General features: G+C 41.1%; 1 protein-coding gene across 1 annotated transcript in view; it reads right to left on the bottom strand.

The window, feature by feature from the left end:
* FAM227A (family with sequence similarity 227 member A) overlaps nt 1-20,525 on the bottom strand; it is a gene marked incomplete at its 5' end in the record, with an annotated part of 74,971 nt that overhangs the window by 14,069 nt on the left and 40,377 nt on the right. Inside the window, 3 exon segments of the mRNA XM_081250245.1 lie at nt 4,129-4,285; nt 6,011-6,182; nt 15,463-15,557. Of these exon segments, the coding sequence (XP_081106371.1) occupies nt 4,129-4,285; nt 6,011-6,182; nt 15,463-15,557 (424 nt within the window).

The following is a 20,525-nucleotide window of genomic DNA, read 5'->3' as shown; positions in this document are numbered from 1 at the left end:
TGACCCCGCTCCTTCATTGTACAGCTCCATCTGCATGTGCCAGCTAGGCTCTTCCTCCACCTAGAGCAGAGACCCCAGCAAACCAGCTGCTGGATCGCCTTTTCTAAGGGAGACCGCTTGCTAGGCTTCCCCAGTGGCAAACTTTCCAACTCCAAGACCCAGTGCTGTTTTGGCCCCTGCACTCTTCATGGTGTGGGGGTCACACGTATTATCTCTAATAGCCGTCATTTTCTGAGCACTTCCTGTGAGCCAGGCACTAAGCTTGACATCTCCTTTAACCTACACAACTACTGTGTGAGTAGTGTACCTGTTTTGTAGATGAGGTATCCAAGCCTCACATGGGCTAAATGATGGACCTAAATCATACTGAGGGTGAAACAGAGCTGTTCCTACAGCTTTGGTCTGTCCAATGTCAATCGCAGTGCGCCCAGCTGATACGCTACATTAGAGGAACAAGTGGTAATTGATGTCCCAAAAGAGCCCTAGCCCACCTACAAATATCAATACTATTCCACATGGGCATTTGTCACCTTTTGATCTTGTTATGGCCACCATTAAAAAAAAAAAGATAGTGTTCAAAAATTTAAACATTTATAAAAGTAAAGAAAATTGTATAATTAACATCATTTACCCATTATCTTGCTTCATTACTTATCAATCTGAAGTCAGTCTTTTTTTTTTTTTTTTTTTTTTTTGCGGTACGTGGGCCTCTCACTGTTGTGGCCTCTCCCGTTGCGGAGCACAGGCTCCAGATGCGCAGGCTCAGAGGCCATGGCTCACGGGCCTAGCCGCTCCGCGGCATGTGGGATCTTCCCAGACCGGGGCACGAACCCGTGTCCCTTGCATCGGCAGGCGGAATCTCAACCACTGTACCAACAGGATGTCATTATTAAAAAAGGGTTTCCTTATATATTTCTGAAATAAATATTCTGTAGGCTTAATCTGCTTTTTTTTTTTTTTTTCGGCCACACCATGTAGCTTAAGGGATCTTAGTTCCCCAACCAGGAATTGAACCCGGGCCCTTGGCAGCGAAAGCGGAGTCCTAACCACTGGACCACCAGGGAATTCCCTCTGTAGGCTTAATCTTGAATATTCTATATGAATTTAATGTTAACCCTAAACTATTTTTGCCTTGTTAATGCCACAGCTGGGTGTGGCTATGGGACTAAGTTTTGGCCAATGGAATGAAAATGGAAGGTGTATTTGTGACTTCCAGGAGGAAGTCCATCTTCCTTCCTACTGGCTGGAATGTGGACCTGATGGCTGGAGCTTGAGCAGCCATATTGGAACATGAGGCTGAGGATTACGGAGCAATAAGATAAAAGGAGCTTGGATCCCTGACACTGTGAACTGCCATATCTACTGGACTCCTTTTAAATGAGAGAAATAGATTTGTATCTTGTTTTAGCCACTATTTTGTGCTCTTCTGTCACTTGAAGCCTAATCTAATTCTAATTTATACAATCATTTACTGTGGGCTTGGTTATGAAAAGGCTTTACATGCCTTATTTTATTTGATCAATACAACCCTACAAAGTAGGAAATACTATCTTCATTAAATCAACAAAGAAACTGAAGCTAAATGACCTATGTGACAGATCAAATATCATAGAGCTAGTAAGTGAAAAAGCCTATATTCCGGCTGTAGCCTCTGTCATTCATGGGTCCCACCCTCAAGAATTGTTACAACTATTGGAAGAGACAGACATTACAAAACAATGTTTTGTAAACAAAATAAAATGCCTGGTGCATAGAAGGTGCTGAAAATATTTGCTGGGACAATGAACTACAGAACAAACAGCATAATGAACTACAGTAACAGAGGCAGAAGCAAAGAGCCCTAAACAGCAATTCCTGTGTGTTCTCCCTTAACCCACCGTGACCTTCTCCTCCCTCACCTGCACCGCCAATCTCTCCCTCTTCATATAGGCTTGAGTCTTCCACCTTATTTTTAAATAGCCCTGTTACCATCCAATCTTGCCTTTTGATTCAGAATTTTGTTCCTTTGCCTCCCAGTTATTCCCCCCTCCCACCCCCACATGGGGACTCATACCTTCCCCTAATGTCCCATGTTCTAGAGTCTGACTGCTCTCTCTACCAAAGCACCAAACCTCTCTCAGCCCCAAGTTTCTGTGTCTGGCACTCACACTGCTGATTACTACTTCCCCTTCTCTCAGTTTCATTCTCTGTTGGTCTGCCTTTATACATAAGCTCTCCTCCTTCCTTCTGGTCATTCCTTCTCCCTCTACCCCATACTCTATCCTCTCCCACATATGCAGTTGCCCTCTAAGGTTCTGTCCTTTGACCTCAGCTTCCACATCTGTAAAATAAGGATAAACAACTGTGCCTATTTATACACACTATTTTATAACGTGATTTGGGGGCCATTAATATGTTGTGACCATCTTTCCTTGTAAAATAGAAATAGATCAACATCACCATTTTTTTGGCTGCAGAGTATGGACGTTTGATAGTTTATTTAACCAATCATCTTTTGATGAAAGTTTAGGCTGAACTGCATTTCTGTGCTGGTGCTTAACAAGTGTGTGTGTATGTGTTGTTTGTCTGTGTCCCAGCACATTTTAGAAATAACTTCATTGTATCACTTTGCATAACAAAGTATTTATCTATGAGTTCATATTTTTCTTTCTCTCATATTATGGCAGATATAGATGGCTGTCTAGCCAATAGCCATTTCCCCCTTTCTCCCCTGCAAACTGAATCCAGTTTTGTTTTGGATAACAAAGTGACCAATTCTGGTCTAATCCAGTCATGAAAATCTCCTTCTCCTTTCTCAGATACTTCTCAAGCTTCTCTTTCATGGTGGCCACATGAAAGAGTTATGGGGGCAGGCAGAGAAGACATGAGAGACAAAGAGTGAAAAAAGAAGGTGAGCTCCTTTTTACCAACAAAAAAAAAAAAAAAAAAAAAAAGCCAGCTAATAAAAGCAGGAGGAATAGTAGACGTAGAAAATCACTATTTTGCAGCCCCAAATGTAACAACTGATTCAGGCAAAGACCATGGATGGATGTTAAAACCACTGGATGAATTTTGTTGGGAAAGCATATTCACAGTCTCAAAGAATCACACCATTCATTACTGACTAATTAGAAAGGCAAAAATGTAGGCTTATGATGGAGAGCTCTGGCAGAGACCACCTTAAACAAGCAGTGGGGTAACCCGACATTAAGTTTCTCCTAATGAGGTATAACATGAATTTACAAGGTCTCTGTGAAGTATTCTTGGCAAAAAGACTTAACCTGAATCTAATCAATCCTCTAGTATAGATCCAATGTCCATCTTATAGGAAATATGAGATCAATTGGAACAAGTTAAATGATACCCTGAAGAAATAATCAGAAAAATCCAGAACGTGGCTTGAGCTTTTCAAGAAAGTCCATGTCATAAAAAATAATTATAATAATAATAACAAAGCTGGGGGCCAGGGCACTATCATAGACTAAAAGACACCAAAGAGAGAACGTCAAAATACAATACCTGATCCTTGACTGGATCCTGGAGCAGCAAGTAAAACCAAAAATGGTACTTTGGGCACAATTGGGGAAATTTTTATTTGACCTAATTATTAGAGAGAGAAGGAAAATGTGGCAAAGTGTGAATAATTGGTAAACGCATTGAGGGCATAATGGTGTCCACGGCACTGTCCTTTAAACTTTTCTGAAAGGTCTGAAAACTTTCTAAATATAATAAAAATATTGAAGAGGGAGAAGGCACAGGAAAATGTTCATAATATGCTGCTAATGGGGGGGGGAGTCTAAAAATAGTCTGACAGCATGATTACTACTTTTGTTTAGAGATCCAGATATATGTGTCCAGGAAGAAAGACTGGAAGAATTTATAGAAAAATGTTGGCAATGTGTACCTGTAGGTGCTTTTCCAGGTTCTTTTTTTGTTTTCATTGAGCATAAATGTTTTTGTAGTTAGGAAAAAATAACTTTAAAAAAATATCTGGTCTCTGTTATCGTGGAGTTTACATTCTGACCACAAGAAAGCTGAATGCGCTTCACAGGTCATTACAGGGCTGGACCCCAGTTACAAATTAGTGTGATGTGTTGCGACAGACAAATGCGGAAACCACGCCTCTTCCCCTGAAGGCCCCTTAAATACCTGAGGAAGTTGTTGTGCAGCTCCTTCAGGTACGCACTGAAATGATTCCACTCACTCCAGTGAAGCCGGTTCAGCTGGTGGAGGTCGTCCCTCCGCTTCTTCATGTTGCTCAGGGTCAGGCTGATGACCTCAACGTATGTCAGGGTGGACTCAGTGGCTTTCATGTCGAGGAAAACCCCACACTGTCAGTTGGTATTGACTCAGCATTATTATTAGTGGGATGTGTCCAGTACAGGGGGAGGAGGTGGGTGTGATAGCAAGGCGGGGAAACCGACCTGTTTCTGGAAATCTGAGCAGGAAACCACGGCATGGCCTGCTTGGGAAAGAAAGAAGCTATCCTCTCCATGGCTAGGCCACTCCCCATCTTTTAATAAAGTCTTTCTCCCCTCCTGCTGATGGAAGGGCTAGGAAGTGCTTATTTTAGACTATCATCTAAAATTCTTACTCTCTTATCACAGTGGTGAATAGGAAGGGATTCCAACTTTCCTTTCCTTTCAGGCCCAGTCCTCATTCCCCGTCTCAGGTTTCTATGTTGAAAAGTTCTCTCTACCTTCGCCACCCCTCCACCCCTTCTGAACTGGTCAGAATCTCAGCCACACTCATCACGAGCTATGGGACATCAGACAATCTATGTCATCCTCTATGTCTCCATTTCCTTATCTATAAAATAGGGATAAGAGTACCTACCTTAGATGATGTTAATGATAATAATGATAGTTACTATTTTTTTTACTACCAGCTGTATTCCATTTAACCCTGATCACAACACTATTGATTTGGTATAACTATCCTCACTTTAGGAATGAGTTGATAAAGATATTGAGCTTAGAGGTTAAGCTGTGCACGTGAGATCTTAAAGCCAGTGGGTTGCTGAGCTGGGACTCAAATCCAGGGCTGTGTATCCCTGACCCAGGCTCCTTCTACTACACTACACTGTCTTTACAGAACAGTGAGGTGATATAACGGAAAACATTTTACAAACAATAAAGTCCTATGAATTGTGCGTTGTTAATCTCTGCCTACAGATATATAAATACGCTTGTGGATATGAAGTGCTATAGGGCAGGAGTTAAGTCCTACCTACTTCATTATGAAAGCTTCTCCTTATGGGGAGCTGTATGCTGATAGGTAACATTCAATCATTTGTTACCTGCTGGGCATTGTGCTAAATGAGCCTTTACCGCTGTTGTGCCTGTTCTCTGCATCACAACTCTGTAAGGCGGGTACTCTTATCTCCATTTTATAGATGAAAAAAATGAGGCTCAGAGAGAAGCTGGAACTTGTCTAAACTAAGATCACTCAGCTGGCAAGCAACTGAGTTGGTTCCTGAATCCAGGTCTATCTGATTCCATGTTCTGACCCTCTGTGGTAAACTGTTAAGACTCAGGACGCCAACACATATCATGCCTGTTTTCTTAAGATCTGAGCTTTTTACCATATTTTTAGGATAAATGTCATCGGGGCCAAGAATTTGCTGATGGGTCTGGGGAGGGGTGTGTGTGAGGAGGGTGCTGGAAGAAACACACCCCTAGACACCAGAATTCCTGATCAATATATACTGTGGGGTCAATGAGCATCTAGGAGGCATTACTGAGTTGCAAAATATGTTAGAGTCCCTAAGTAGTCCATACTTTCTGGTAGAAAGGAAGAGATTACTGCACACAGGGAAATTCGATTTGCCCAGGGTCCCACTCAGCCAGTGCATGAGGCAGATTTGGAATTAAAATGAGCAAGATTCTGACCTGTAGGCTCATAACAATGGTCACCCTTGATGGGCCCCTGCTATGTGTCAGGTGCTGTGCTAAGGGCTGGATGCCTGTCTCTTCACCCCTGCTTCTGGGAAGAGGAAGCAGGGACCTGGAGTAATGTGTGCCCAGCCCACGGTGGAAAGGATATAGGACGGTCTTGGTTTTTTCCCTCCTGACCATCAACACGTCTTTGCCAGGCTGCTGCAGAGAGGCGTAGTTCAGGAGGAAGTACACAATCAGAGGGCTCTTCCCATAAATGTTGAAGAGGTTTGAAGTCATCTCAGGGCTTTTGCAGGCAGGGTAAGACTGAGTAGGAAAGAGATAGGAAAAAAAATAAAGGATATTATCATTTTTACGGCACATATTAAGAAATGTAAAGGTACTCATATCCTTTATCTAGTAACTCCAGTTTTAGGATGCTATCCTAAGGAAATTGCCCACAAGAAAAAAAGATTTAGGCACTATAATGTTTATTGCGGTGACAATCACTACAGCAAAAGATTACAACCTAAATGTTCAAGGAGATGTTGACATCTCTACCCAAAGGAACAGTACGCCACTATTAAATTGTTTATGAAGAGTTGGTACTAAGATATTGTTTCAGATATAACAGTAATTTAAAAAATCAAGATACAAAATTAGGTAGATAATATTATTTTTTTATATAAAATGAATATAATTATATGAAATCAATCAACCAAAAAAAATGATAGATAAGAGACTAGAAGCATAGTTATCAAAATGTTAACAATTCATTCAGCAAATATTTATCGGGTGACTACTGCGTATACACACTGATCTAGACACTGGCCTTTCAGCCGAGAATAAGACAAATTCCAGCCCTCACGGAGCTTGTATCATAGTTGAGAGAAAAACAATAAACAAATCAACAAGTAAAAGAATAACATGATACTATGGAATAATAAGGGCTTTAGGTAAGAATCAAGTAGGGCAAGGGGTGTGGGTGGTGGGATGGGAGACTGGGCAGGAGAGGGATCTTTTCCATGGGGAGGTCAGGGAGGACTGCCCTGAGGAGGAGCGATCCTGGCAGATCCTGAATGATGGAAGGAAGATCTGTGCCATGTTCCAGGCACAGGGGACAGCAAGTGCAAGAGACCCCAAGGCAGACAGGAGCTTGGTGTGGCTGAGGGACAGCAACCAGGCCTGCACGGCTCAAATGAGAACAAATGATGAGGCTGAAGAAGGAGCGGGGTCTTTGGGCCACAGGAAGAAGTTAGGATTTTCTAAGTGTGATGGAAGCCACTGGAAGGTTTTGAGCTGGGGTACACCTGATTAATTTTTTCTAAAGATCCCTTTAACTGGGACTTCCCTGGTGGTCCAGTGGTTAAGACTCTGTGATTTCAATGCAGGGAGTGTGGGTTCAATCCCTGCTGGGGATCTAAGATCCTACATGCCACATGGCACAGCCAAAAAATACAAATAAAAAAAAAAAAGATCACTTTAACTGATGTGTGGAGAAATGACTGCAGTGGGTAAGCGTGGACACTAGAAGAGCACTTGGGAGACCTCTGCAGTGGTTGAGGCAGTGCTGGGGCTGGGAATGGTGAGGGGTGAGAAGTGATGGAATCTGCAACGTACTATGAAAGCAGAATTGGCAGGATTTGCTGATGGAGTCGATGTAGGTGTGAGAAAGAGAGGAGTCAAGGGTGACTCTAAAGGGTTAGGTGCCAGTTTCCCAGCTGGGAAGATGTGGGGAGGAAGAGGCTGACAGGGCAGGAAAATCAAGAGGTCTGTTTTGCATGTGCTGTATTTGAGATGCTAATAGACAACCAAGAGGAAACAGAGATCAGGAAGGAGAACAGGCAGGGGCTGAGAGTAATCTGTTTTCCTTCCTTATATTCCTCTGCCTTTTTCCAAAATGTCAGTGGTGATTATGTGCTTCTTTTGTATTTTTTAAAAAATACGTTTTATGTGGAAGAAGCGGTTAAAATCTAACCAGACAAAAATTCTGCCTCATGAGTGAAGCCTGCAGCAGCACCTAACCACTCTCTTCTCTGTCCTATTCATTTTAATTGCTTAATGAGATTTCCTCTATCGATAGCAGGGTCTCTCCACCTTGTCACTTTGATATTTGGGACCAGATTTGTTGTGGGAGACTGTCCTGTGCACTGTAGGACATCGAGTGGCCTCCGTGGTCTCTACCCAAGAGATGCTAGTAGTACTCTGCCCCTCACCCCCAGCTGTGACAACCAGAAATGTCTCCAGACACGGCCAAATGTCTCCTAGGGGGCAAAACTGTCCCCAGTTGAGAGCCACGATTCTATAGCAAGATCCCACTGGAATCACAGAAACTTGGGGTTAGTAGAGCACCTGTAGATCATTTAGTCCAATGATTCCTAAAAGCCCATCTCCACATGGGGGCCAGTCTGTGTTCAATGGTCTCCAGCAAAATGAGGGAAACAAGGAAAAATACATTGTACTAAATCTGACCTGAAGTAATTTTTTTTTTGGCTGCCGCCACACAGCTTATAGGATCTTAGTTCCCTGACCAGGGATCGAACCTGTGCCCCCACAGTGGAAGCACTGAGTCCTAACCACTGCACTGACAGGGAATTCCATGACCTAAAGAAATTTATTCACTTAAGGACTCTCTTTTTATTCTGAGATTGTCTTTCGACTTTTTTACATTAATGACCTTTTATGAAATGATGATGATACCAGATAGCAGTCACTTTGTTTTTTTGTGTGGTTTTTTTGTTTGTTTTGTTTGTTTGTTTTGTGGTACGCGGGCCTCTCACTGTTGTGGCCTCTCCCATTGCGGAGCACAGGCTCCGGACACGCAGGCTCAGCGGCCATGGCTCACGGGCCCAGCCGCTCCACGGCATGTGGGATCCTCCCGGACCGGGGCACGAACCCATGTCCCCTGCGTCGGCAGGCGGACTCTCAACCACTGCGCCACCAGGGAAGCCCAGCAGTCACTTTGTTTTAATGAACTTATTTAGTGAAAAGAAAAAAAGTTTTTCCAAGTCTAGAAAAGTCCAAAGATCTAGAACCACTAATCTAGTTCCACATTTATTCAAGTGCTGTTCTTTCGGTTGCCCAGTACCCATTCTCCTTTTGCTAACAACCCCCAATTCTTGTGTGTTTGGGGGAGTTTACCTGCCCTCTACTGCATCTGAGCTTGAAGGACTTTAAATCAAATGTCTTGCTCCCCATGAGAGCCACAGGAGGGAGCCTTAGAAGCCTTTGTAGGCTCTGCCAGCCAGAGCCTTTCTCTCATCCACCCATTTAGAGCCAGAGCACATGGAATAAGCTTGGTCAATCAAAACTCCGGTTTCTGGGATTTTTAGTCCTGAGTGAGGTGAAATACAGACTGAAAACACATGGGGGTTCACCCATACCAGAGATGTCACCTTGAAAAGCTGGTTCAAGGGTTGCAACTGCCTTGATTCTCCTCCTGGTCCCTGGACCGATTTTCACACTGTTCGGCTACTCAATGTTCTTGCAGTGTTTGCTCAAGTTGGCAGATTTTGTTACTTGTAAGCAAAGAATCCCAACTGATACACATCATTTCAATAATATTCTCAGTAGGTACTTGCCCATTTTTGCTTCCCTAACTCTGGAAACAAGAGATACACTCCCTTCTGAAACTCAATTCTCCAGTTCCATTGTCGGTAAGCATCCGGTTTCTCCTCCTAGGGAAAGGGCTGGCTCAGAGCCATAGCACTGGGCAAAGACAAGCCACTAGGCAAGAGGAGAGTCGTTCTGGAACCTCAGCTCCAAGAGGCAGGTAGAAAGCAGAGCAGGAGCTAGAGTAAAGGGGTTGGCATCAGAGATCTGGCAAGAGGAATGACATGGTTTGAGAGCCAGAGTGGAACAAGAACCAGCAGACAGTCTGCAGCCAAGCCAGAGGGTAGAGCTGGTTTAAAATGACAGCAGCTTGGATTCCTATGAAGTTCTTTCTTCCTCTAGATAAAAATCGGACTCTCTGTAATTCCAACCCATCTCCCTCCAGACTGTGTGTTACATAACGGTCCTTAAAATATTTGAGGAGGGAATTCCCTGGCGGTCCAGTGGTTAGGACTCAGCGCTTTCACTGCTGGGCCCAGGTTCAATCCCTGGTCGGGGAACTAAGATCCTGCAAGCTGCAGAGCGTGGTCAGAAAAAAAAAAAAAATTGAGGAGAGCCCTCACATCTTCTCTAAGTCTTGTTTCTCCAACCTAAACATCTTCAGTGCCTTCAGTAACTCCTGGACCCTCTTTCTCTCCAGCCTGGTCCCTCTCCCTGAACACATGTTAGATGGAACCATCTGAAGTGGGACCGTCCTCTTCCTTATTCTGGGCCAATTGTATATCTTTTTAAAAAGTTCTTTGTTTTGACATTTACATATCCTTTTCTGCTATCTCTGAGAGTGAAAACACTTACTTATTTTTTTTACAAAATAAATTCATGTTCTTTGTGAAAAATTCATACAATGTATAAATGTATATAGTAAAAGATAAGAGTCTCCATCCTCACTTGCATTTTCTAGGAATAAATACTATTAATGTTTTTCCATGTATTCTTCCAAACCTTTTTATAAGCACATAATGACTTTATACCAAAAATGTATTTCAAAAATAAAAACAGAATCATACTATACACCATGTTTTATTACTTTAATTTTTCACTCATCAGTATCTAAATACATTGCCTATAGTATTCTCTTGATTTATTAATTTTAGACATTGTTGACTTTCATTCTTTCATATGATAAGGTATAAATCTGTCTGTTTTTAACAGTAACAGAGTATCTATATTATGAACATTTCACAGTTTACCTATTTATCTACTGAAATGTTAATTTTCTTCAGTTTTTGCTGGTACAGATTAATGCTGTAAGGGATGGCCTTGTATGAACATTTCTACAGGATAGATTCTTAGAAGTGAAATTGCCAGGTCTTCAGTGTATGCCATCAAAATTTTAATAGAATATCCTAAACTCATGACAAAACACCTAAAAAATGCTAGAAAAATATTTTAAAATCCTTTTAAATGAATGAAGGAGCTTGTAAGAAAGTAAGGAAAATCCTTTGAGGCCTAGGGAGGTAAGGGAGCCCTGAAGTTGGATGCCCTGATTGAAAACAACTTCAAAGGGAGGTGGAATGATGGGTGTCCTTTGCTTGATCCTGGTGTTAAGCCAAACACCTCCACTGTTCCACTGTTCTGTAGGTTCTTTGATGCTAATGGCTTTATCAAGTTACTGAGGTCTCCTTCTATTCCTAGCATAGAGGGATGTAAAAAAATTGACTTCTCTAGTACCAGAATACACCAGAGGGAGGGGACTGTCCTTTCTCAGGAAAACAGAGATTAGAGCCAAAGGCAGAGTGAGAGCTACATTGCTCTACATTAGAGATGAGCAGGAGTTTGGGGAAAGAAGAGAGAGGAAAGTGCCCACGACTATAGAGGATGGTCTTGCAAATTGTGGGATGACTAAAGGATTTTAAGAAGGGCAACTCACATTAAAGGTCTTTGCATTACTGTGATATGGTCCCGCTTCCTCCCATCTCTTTAAACTTAGTAAAGTTTTCTATATATGCAACCCACCCACACAGGCCTTGTGTGAGCAGTTTTTGTGAAAATCAAGGGAAGAGGTGATACGTGCACAGCACATGCAGGACGAAAGAGGAGCTCGGTGCCATAGAAAACATAAGCCCCCAGAGTTCAGATATTTGGGGGAGGGTATGAGGCTCCAAACAAATCATATAACAAATGCTTGAACCTATCTTTAATTAAATTCAAAGGAGTAGAGTAACCCCTGGTGACATCTGGGTTATGAGAGCAAAGCTTTTTTATTAAGAATAGGTGATAATATAAAAACATCGGGGGAAAAATGGAGAGAATGTTTCATAAAATCTTGGAGTGGTAAAGATCTTTCTTAGTAGGAAATGAAATCCAGAAGCCGTAAAAGAGATGACCAATAAACATGTCTGCATAAAAATTTAAATTTTCTAGAATAAAATACCATAATTAAAGTAAGAAGATTAAATAGGAAACACTTTTTGCCAAATATATGACTAAGAATTGAGCTTCTACAAATCAAAAATGAGCAGAAGACTAAGAACCTTAGAAACAGAAATATTTCTACTAAGAATAGAAAAAAACAAAAACAAAACCAAAGGACATGAAGAGGCATTTCACGGAAATAGAAATTCCAAAGGATTATAACTATAGGAAAATAGATTTAACTTCACTCATAATTAAATAATGAATATTGAAACAATTATAACATAGCGGTTTCCCCTCATCAGAATGGCAACAAATAATTTGATAACGTAAAACATTGGCAAAGGCACATGGATAGTCTCTCACGTGCTGCTGGTGAGAATATAAATTGGTACAACTTCTTTGGAGAGCAATTCAAGATATACAATTGATTTAGGAATTCTACTTCTAGGAATTCTTCCTACATGTATACTTGTACATATGAGCCAAGAAACACACAAATACCGAGATGTTCAAGACAGCAGTGTTTATAATAGCAAAGACTGGGAGCACATACATGTCCATGAATAGGAAAATGGTTAATGAATTATAGAATACAGGTGCAACCATGAAATAAGATTGTGATAGATCTGTATGTGCTTTCATTCGGAATACTCTCTAAGATATGTTGAAATCATTACAGAGTCTGATTTAGAACATGGGGTCTGGAGTCACACTGCTTGGGTTAAAATCCTGGCTCTACTCTTACAACTCAACAACAAAAAGACAAAAACTTAATCTAAAAATGGACAAAGGATTTGAACAGACATTGCTCTAAAGAAGATATACAACTGGCCAATAAGCACATGAAAAGATGCTCAGTATCATTAGTCATTAGGGAAACGGAAGTCAAAACCACAATGAGATACTACTTCATACCAACTAGGATAACTATACCAAAAAGAATGGAAAATAAGTGTTGGCAAGGATGTGGAGAAATTGCAACCCTTGTATGTTGCTGGTGGGAATGTAAAATGGTACAGGCTCTGTGGAAATGTTTGTCAGTTCCTCAAAAAGTTAGACGTAGGCTTACCATATGACCCAACAATGCCACTCCTAAGTAGTATATATCCAAGAGAATAGAAAACATATGTACACACAAAAATTTGTACATAAATGTTCATAGAAGCCATGTCATTCATAACAGCCAAAAGGCGGAAACAGTCCAAATGTCCATTAACTAGTAAATGGATAAACAAAGTTTGGTATAGTCATATAATGGAATATTATTCAGCCATAAAAAGGTGAAATACTGACACATGCTACAACATGGATAAATCTTGAAAACACTATGCTAAGTGAAGGAAATCAGTCACAAAAGGCCACATATTATATGATTCCCATTTATACGAAGTGTCCAGGATAGGCAAATTCATACAAACTAAAACTATTTTAGTGGTTTCCAGAGGCAGCGGGGAGAGGGGGCTGGGGAGTGACTGCTAATGAGTATGGGGTTTCTTTTTTGGGTGATAAAAATGTTCTGGAAGTGGATAGTGGTGATGATTATAGGACCTTGCGACTATACTAAAAACCACTGAGTTTTACATTAAAATGCTGATTTTTATGGTATGTGAATTATAGCTTTAAAAAAAATCTTAGCTCTACCACTTACTAGCTATTTGACTTTGGGCAAGATACTGAATATTTCTGAGCCTTAGTTTTCTGATCCATAAAATGGAGATAATAAATAAAACCTACTTCTCTTAGGGTTGTGTGAGGATTAAATGAATTAACATGTATGATGTGTTTAGAACAATGTTTGCTATATAAGCATTCAATAATTGTTAGCTATTATATGCTAGGTTGAAAAAGCAAAGTGAAAAATGGTGTATATATTATACCAATTTTTGATTTAAAAAAATGGTTTATATTCCTTGACATGCATCAAACATTTCTAGAAGGATATAAGGAAAAACTTGGTTTGCCTCTGGGGAGGGGGCATAGGGTCTGGCGTGGAGGAGAGATTAACTTTTTGTTATATATCCTTTAATACTGTTTGGTTTTACCACAGGCAAAGATTTTTTTCAATAAAAACTACGGTATTAAAAAAAAAAAAAAAGAATGGGCAGCAGATTGTATCAGTGCTGTGCTTCTTAAAGTGGTAGAGTCACGTGTTGGCTCTTCTGTCAGGAACATCCAGAAGGCCCCCCACACCCCACCCCCGGTGAATAGCTCACGGAGGCATTTCCCTTCCACGTGTCTGCCAGGCCATTCACAGGCCATTCAGCTGCTTTCCACTCCTGTTAAACTCTGCCACTATACACTCTAACTGCTGGGCTTCACCACCCCACCAGGACAGATCCCAGAGTAGGACATGACTACTCATCTCCTTGTCTCTATCTCTAGAGCAGCCCCACGATCCCCGTCAGCAGTAAGGACCGTAACACTGCTGGGCTTTATTTCCGCCATTTTACAGAAGAAGGTCAGAAGAGTTAAACAACTCGCTCAAGTAACGCAGCTGAGGAGGTAGATGCAGCACCAAGATCTGAACTCATGTCTGTGTGTCTTTCCACCAGGCCCTGCTACTTCTCAAAAGTTTCACTGCTAAATGCTGAGGGGAAATAGGCAGTGGAATAATTATGGAGAAAAAAAGAACGTTCAAGAAATCTTCTACAGGGAATTCTCTGGTGGTCCAGTGGCTAGGACTTGGGTTCAATCTCTGGTCGGGGAACTAAGATTCTACAAGCTGCACAGCGCGGCCAAAAAAAAGGAACAAAAAAGAAGGAAAGAAGGAAAGAAAGAAATCTTCTACAATACTTGCTATACTTGATCCAAGTTCTATGGCCTGACTCCCTTGCTAGTTGGTGGCTTGGGGAAGCCCCAAAGCCTCTTGCCCTGTTCAGGGTCCTAAGGGCCTCTTCCCACTACATAAGACTGAATGTGCCATTGATATAAACTACCATGCACTGAGGTTTGTAGGGAAGATTTGCGGGAGGGGAGGAGGAGAGAACACACCGTAATCCTTCACCTCTTGTGTTCTGGGGGCTGTGCTGGTGGCAAAGCTCAGAGGTTAAGAGCTCAGGCTCAGAGTCAGGCAGATCTGCATGCAAGTCTTGGCTTTATCACTTATTTGCTTTGTGAATTTGGACAAATTAGTTACCTGCTCTGAGCATCACTTTCCTCACTAATAAACTAAAGAATAGCAGGAGTAATTATCTCAAACGACTGTAACAGTAAAATAAAGTACACTGTATGCACAGGTTTAGTATAGCACCTGACATGTAGTGAGTAAGTGTTCATTACATGTTAATTATCATCACTACCTCAGGTAAACCTCATAAGAACACCAAGACCTAGGAATTATTGTCCCCATTTTATAGAGTAGAAAACTGAGACTCTGTTCTCTTTCCGTTACACCCAGGCTCTTGAGTTTCAAGCAAGTAATTTAAATCCTGGAGAAATCCAGGCAAAATTCTCACTCAACTTGTGCCTACCTCAGTCAGTAATTACCGTTGGAGACTTCCTTACTGTTTCACCCAAGTCTACAATCAGAAATACCCCAGTTCTTACCCTGACGTCTTCACAGAGCTAGCTTTTCTAGCCAGATCTCCTAGCCCCCTTTAAATCATCTCTGCTATTAAGTTTGCAATCACATGCTCACTGGCTTAGGAAGCATATTCTCAAGTTCTCTTGCTGCTGATATCCTTTTGACTTGTTGTGTTGCTTTCCTCAAGAACAGAGTCTGATAATTATGCTCTGTCAATGCAATATGCACAAAAAATGATCAATAGGCCTTCTCAGCTATGATGAGAAAGAGCATATGGTAGACTCAGCTTTCTATTAATGTGAAAATGCCTGGGTATATTCAGATCATTGGGAGATGCTAGAGGAAGTCACTCAGGTAAATTCATAGAATTTCACTTGCATTTTAGCCAGATGTACACTTGTGGCCATACACTTGTCCATTTGCTAATCTATCTGCCCATCCTTCTATCCATCCATCCAACATTTTGTTTAGCCTTTACTCTGTGCTGGGCCCATGCTAGGTGCTGGAAGTAGATTATCTTCAAGGAACTCACAGCTTAGTAAGAAAAAAAGACAGGTAAATGATAAGTGTAACACTAACTCATGTGCCATGATAGAATTCTCTGTACAATACAGTATGGTCCCAGAATAAGGAAGAAGGAGCCTAAAGGATTTAAAAATGCTAAGCAGACTCAGGAAAGGTATTGTGATTAAAAGAGAAAAAAATATCCAACTCTTGCACAAAGTTATGGTTCTTCTGTAGAAGGTTAATAGAGAATATCTTAAAGACAGGAAGAAAGAAACAACAGATTATCTATAAACAGATAACAATTAGAATGACTGTAGAGTTCTCAACAGTAACAACGGAAGCTAGAAGATGACAGTGGAATGAAATCACCAAAGCATTAAGGTAAACGTGTACACCCAGCAAAACTATCCTTTAAGAAGAAAGATGAAATAAAGACATTAATAGAAAAACAAAAACCAAGGGAACTTACCAAGAGAATTGCAGTAAGGAACTGCTAAAAATTCTCTCTCTCTCTGTATATATATATGGGGGAAATTACAGAGAGGAGAGAGATCAAGAAAGGAATCCTAAATAATTGTGTATGGATGCATATGCCCACCCCTGAGCTGCACATATAAATGTGTATCTGACCCTAAACAGATGGCTTTGAGAACTGAACTACAGGGTAGATCACTTCTCAAGTCTCACATGTGGTCCCTGGGTAGCACACATTTAGGACAGATCAAAATAGCACTGCAAAAGTTTCGAAAACTGAACTAACATTGAAACCACAATCTACAAAATTTATGACCTGAGTGTAATTGGGTGAATTGCCTGCTAAAACAAAGGAAACAAAACACTCCAACACTCTTCATACATTTAAACAAAACTCAAAATATTCAAAATATCCAGAATAGAATCCAAAATTACTCAACCTACAAAGAACCAGAATAATCTGATAAATTCTCAAGGAAGAAAGACAATCAGCATCACCAATCCTGAAATGACTCAGATGTTGAAATCATCAGACAAAGGTTTTAAGGCAGCTATTATAACGGTGCTTTAAGAAGTAAGGGTGAATACTTTTGAAATAAATGAAAAAATAGAAAGTCTCAGCAGAGAAATAGAAGCTATGACAGAGAACTGAATAGAAATTTTACAACTGAGAAATACAATAATTGAAATAAAAAATTCACTGGATGGGATCAATACCAGAATGGAGGTGATGGAGGAAGGAGACAATGAACTTGAAGACAGATCAACAAAAATTGTCCTATTTGTGTGTTTTATAATATCATATGTGTGGTTTTCCACACCAGTTCTCCAATTCTCTGAAATAAACTGGGTGTCTATTTAGTTCAATTCCAAATCTACCTGGAATTAGTGTCAGATCCCACTAGTTAAAAGACTCAATCCAACAAGACTGTCCCCACTTCAAGCACCAGTGTCAAATGCCACCCATGCTTCTATCTAGCTAACTACAAATTTGGGGGTTCCCATAACCCCCTTCGGTTCAATAATTCAGTAGAATGGCCCACAGAACTCAGGAAAGTGCTATGCTTACTATTACAGGTTTACTATAAAAGACACAACTCAGGAACAACTAAATGGAAGAGAGACATAGGGCATGGTGTGCGGGCTGGAGCACGGACCTTCCATGCCCTCTTCAGGCACATCACCTTCCCAGCACATCAGTGTGTTCAGCGACCTGGAAGTTCACCAAATCACATTGTTCAGGAATTTCTATAACTCAGTCTCCAGTCTCTCTCTCCTCCCTGGAGGCTGGGAGGGGTGAGGCTGAAAGTTCCCACCCTCTAATCATGTTTGGTCTTTTTTTTTTTAATATTTATTTTTATTTTTGGCTGCCTTGCATCTTCTTTGCAACACGCGGGATCCTCTGCTGTGGTACACGGGCTCCTCATTGCAGGGCATGGGCTCCTCTCTAGTTGTGGCATGTGGGCTGCAGAGCACGCAGGCTCTATAGTTGTGGCCCACATGCTCAGTTGTGGTGCGCGGGTTTAGTTGCCCCGCGGCATGTGGGATCTTAGTTCCCTGACCAGGGATCGAACCCCTGTCCCCTGCATTGGAAGGTGGATTTTTAACCACTGGACCACCAGGGAAGTCCCTCATGTTTTGGTCTTTCTGGGTCCTATCCTGAAGCTATCTAAGGCCCCAACCTGGGTCACTATATTAGGATATATTCAGGTGTGGTTGGAAGATGCTAATAATGAATAACAAAAGACATTCCCATCACTCAGGAAATCCCAAGGGTTTTAGGAGCTCTGTGCCAGGAAGTGGGGACAAAGATCAAATCTGTATTTTTATTATATATACAATCTGAACAGTGTAGAGACAAAAGACCAGAAAAAATGAACAGAGCCTCAGGGACCTATGGGACAATATCAACAGGTCGAAAATTGTGTCATCAAAGTCCTAAAATGAAAGGAGAGTGTGGTACCAAAAAAAAATTGAAAAACCTCCCAAATTTGGCAAAAGACATAAACTTACAGTTTCAAGAAGCTCTGCAAACCCCAATCAAGTCGAAGTCAAAGAAACCCATGCCCCTACACATCCTAAACAACCAGTTGAAAGGCAAGACAACTTGAGGGCAGTCTAAGAGAAACGCTTGACACAAAAGCGGAACAAGAAATTAAATGACTGTGGATTTCTCATCAGACCCTTGAGGCCAGAAGCTGTGGAACGACATTTGAAAGTGTGGAAAGAAAAGAACTTTTGACACAGAATTCTATAACCAGAAAAAAATATCCTTCAAGAATGAAGGTGAACAGTCAGAATGGCCATCATCAAGAAATCTAGAAACAATAAATGCTGGAGAGGGTGTGGAGAAAAGGGAACACTCTTGCACTGCTGGTGGGAATGTGAATTGGTACAGCCACTATGGAGAACAGTATGGAGGTTCCTTAAAAAACTAAAAATAGAACTACCATATGATCCAGCAATCCCACTGCTAGGCATATACCCTGAGAAAACCATAATTCAAAAAGAGACATGTACCAAAATGTTCATTGCAGCTCTATTCACAATAGCCCGGAGCTGGAAACAACCTAAGTGCCCATCATCGGATGAATGGATAAAGAAGATGTGGCACATATATACAATGGAATATTACTCAGCCATAAAAAGAAACGAAACTGAGCTATTTGTAATGAGGTGGATAGACCTAGAGTCTGTCATACAGAGTGAAGTAAGTCAGAAAGAGAAAGACAAATACCGTATGCTAACACATATATATGGAATTAAAAAAAAAATGTCATGAAGAACCTAGGGGTAAAACGGGAATAAAGACACAGACCTACTTGAGAATGGACTTGAGGATATGGGGAGGGGGAAGGGTAAGCTGTGACAAAACGAAAGAGAGGCATGGACATATATACACTACCAAACGTAAGGTAGATAGATAGTGGGAAGCAGCCGAAGAGCACAGGGAGATCAGCTCGGTGCTTTGTGACCGCCTGGAGGGGTGGGATGGGGAGGGTGGGAGGGAGGGAGATGCATGAGGGAAGGGATGTGGGAACAGATGTATACGTATGACTGATTCACTTTGTTATAAAGCAGAAACTAATTAAAAAAAAAAAAGAATGAAGGTGAAAATGTAAAATAGATAGCTAGTGGGAAGCAGCCACACAGCACAGGGAGATCAGCTTGGTGTTTTGTGTCCACCTAGAGGGGTAGGATAGGGAGGGTGGGAGGGAGACACAAGAGGGAGGAGATATGGGGATATATGTATATGTATAGCTGATCCACTTTGTTATAAAGCAGAAACTAACACACCATTGTAAAGCAATTATACTCCAATAAATATGTTAAAAAAAATAAAGGCAGTCTTGTGAGTAGGCCATTAAAAAAAAAAAAAGAATGAAGGTGAAATAAAGACATTCTCAGAAGAGAGAAAACTAAGCGAATTCATTGCCAGCAGGCTTATTTTAAATGAAGGGTTTTCTTTTGGGAGGGGGGGTGTGTAAGAAGGAAAATAATACCAGAGGGAAACTTGGAACTTCAGGAATGAAGGAAAAGCAACAGAAACTGTAAATATCTGGTTATATATAGTAAGTACAATATATATAGTAAATATAGAATATAAATAGTAAATATATAATATATATTATAAATCTATCTGGTTATATAGAGTAAATATAATACTGTATTTTCCTCCTCTTACATTCTTTAAAATATGTACGATAATCACTTCGGAATGCTGTTTGGCAGTTCCTCAAAATGTTAAACATATGACCCAGCAATTCCACCCTAGGTATACATACAACCAAGAGAAATGAAAACATGTGTCTACACAAAAACTTGTACATGGGGCTTCCCTGGTGGCGCAGTGGTTGAGAGTCCACCTGCCAATGCAGGGGACACGGGTTCGTGCCCCAGTCCGGGAAGATCCCACATGCTGCGGAGCGGCTAGGCCCGTGAGACATGGCCGCTGGGCCTGTGCATCCGGAGCCTGTGCTCCGCAACGGGAGAGGCCACAACAGTGAGAGGCCCGCGTACCACAAAAAAACAAAACAAAACAAAAAAACTTGTACATGAATGTTCACAGCAGCATTATTTATGATAGTTACAAAGTAGAAACAACACAAACTGAATAAAGATAAAACACTATATCTAAAACATTTGTGGGATGCCTAGCATTCAGAGGGAACTCTATAGCATTAAATGGTCATATT

Source organism: Mesoplodon bidens (assembly GCF_964165515.1).
Source record: "Mesoplodon bidens genome assembly, chromosome: 11".
NCBI classification, from domain to species: Eukaryota; Metazoa; Chordata; class Mammalia; order Artiodactyla; family Ziphiidae; genus Mesoplodon; species Mesoplodon bidens.
The sequence above is the reverse complement of the archived record's forward strand: the minus strand, read 5'-3'. Positions and strand labels throughout refer to the sequence as shown.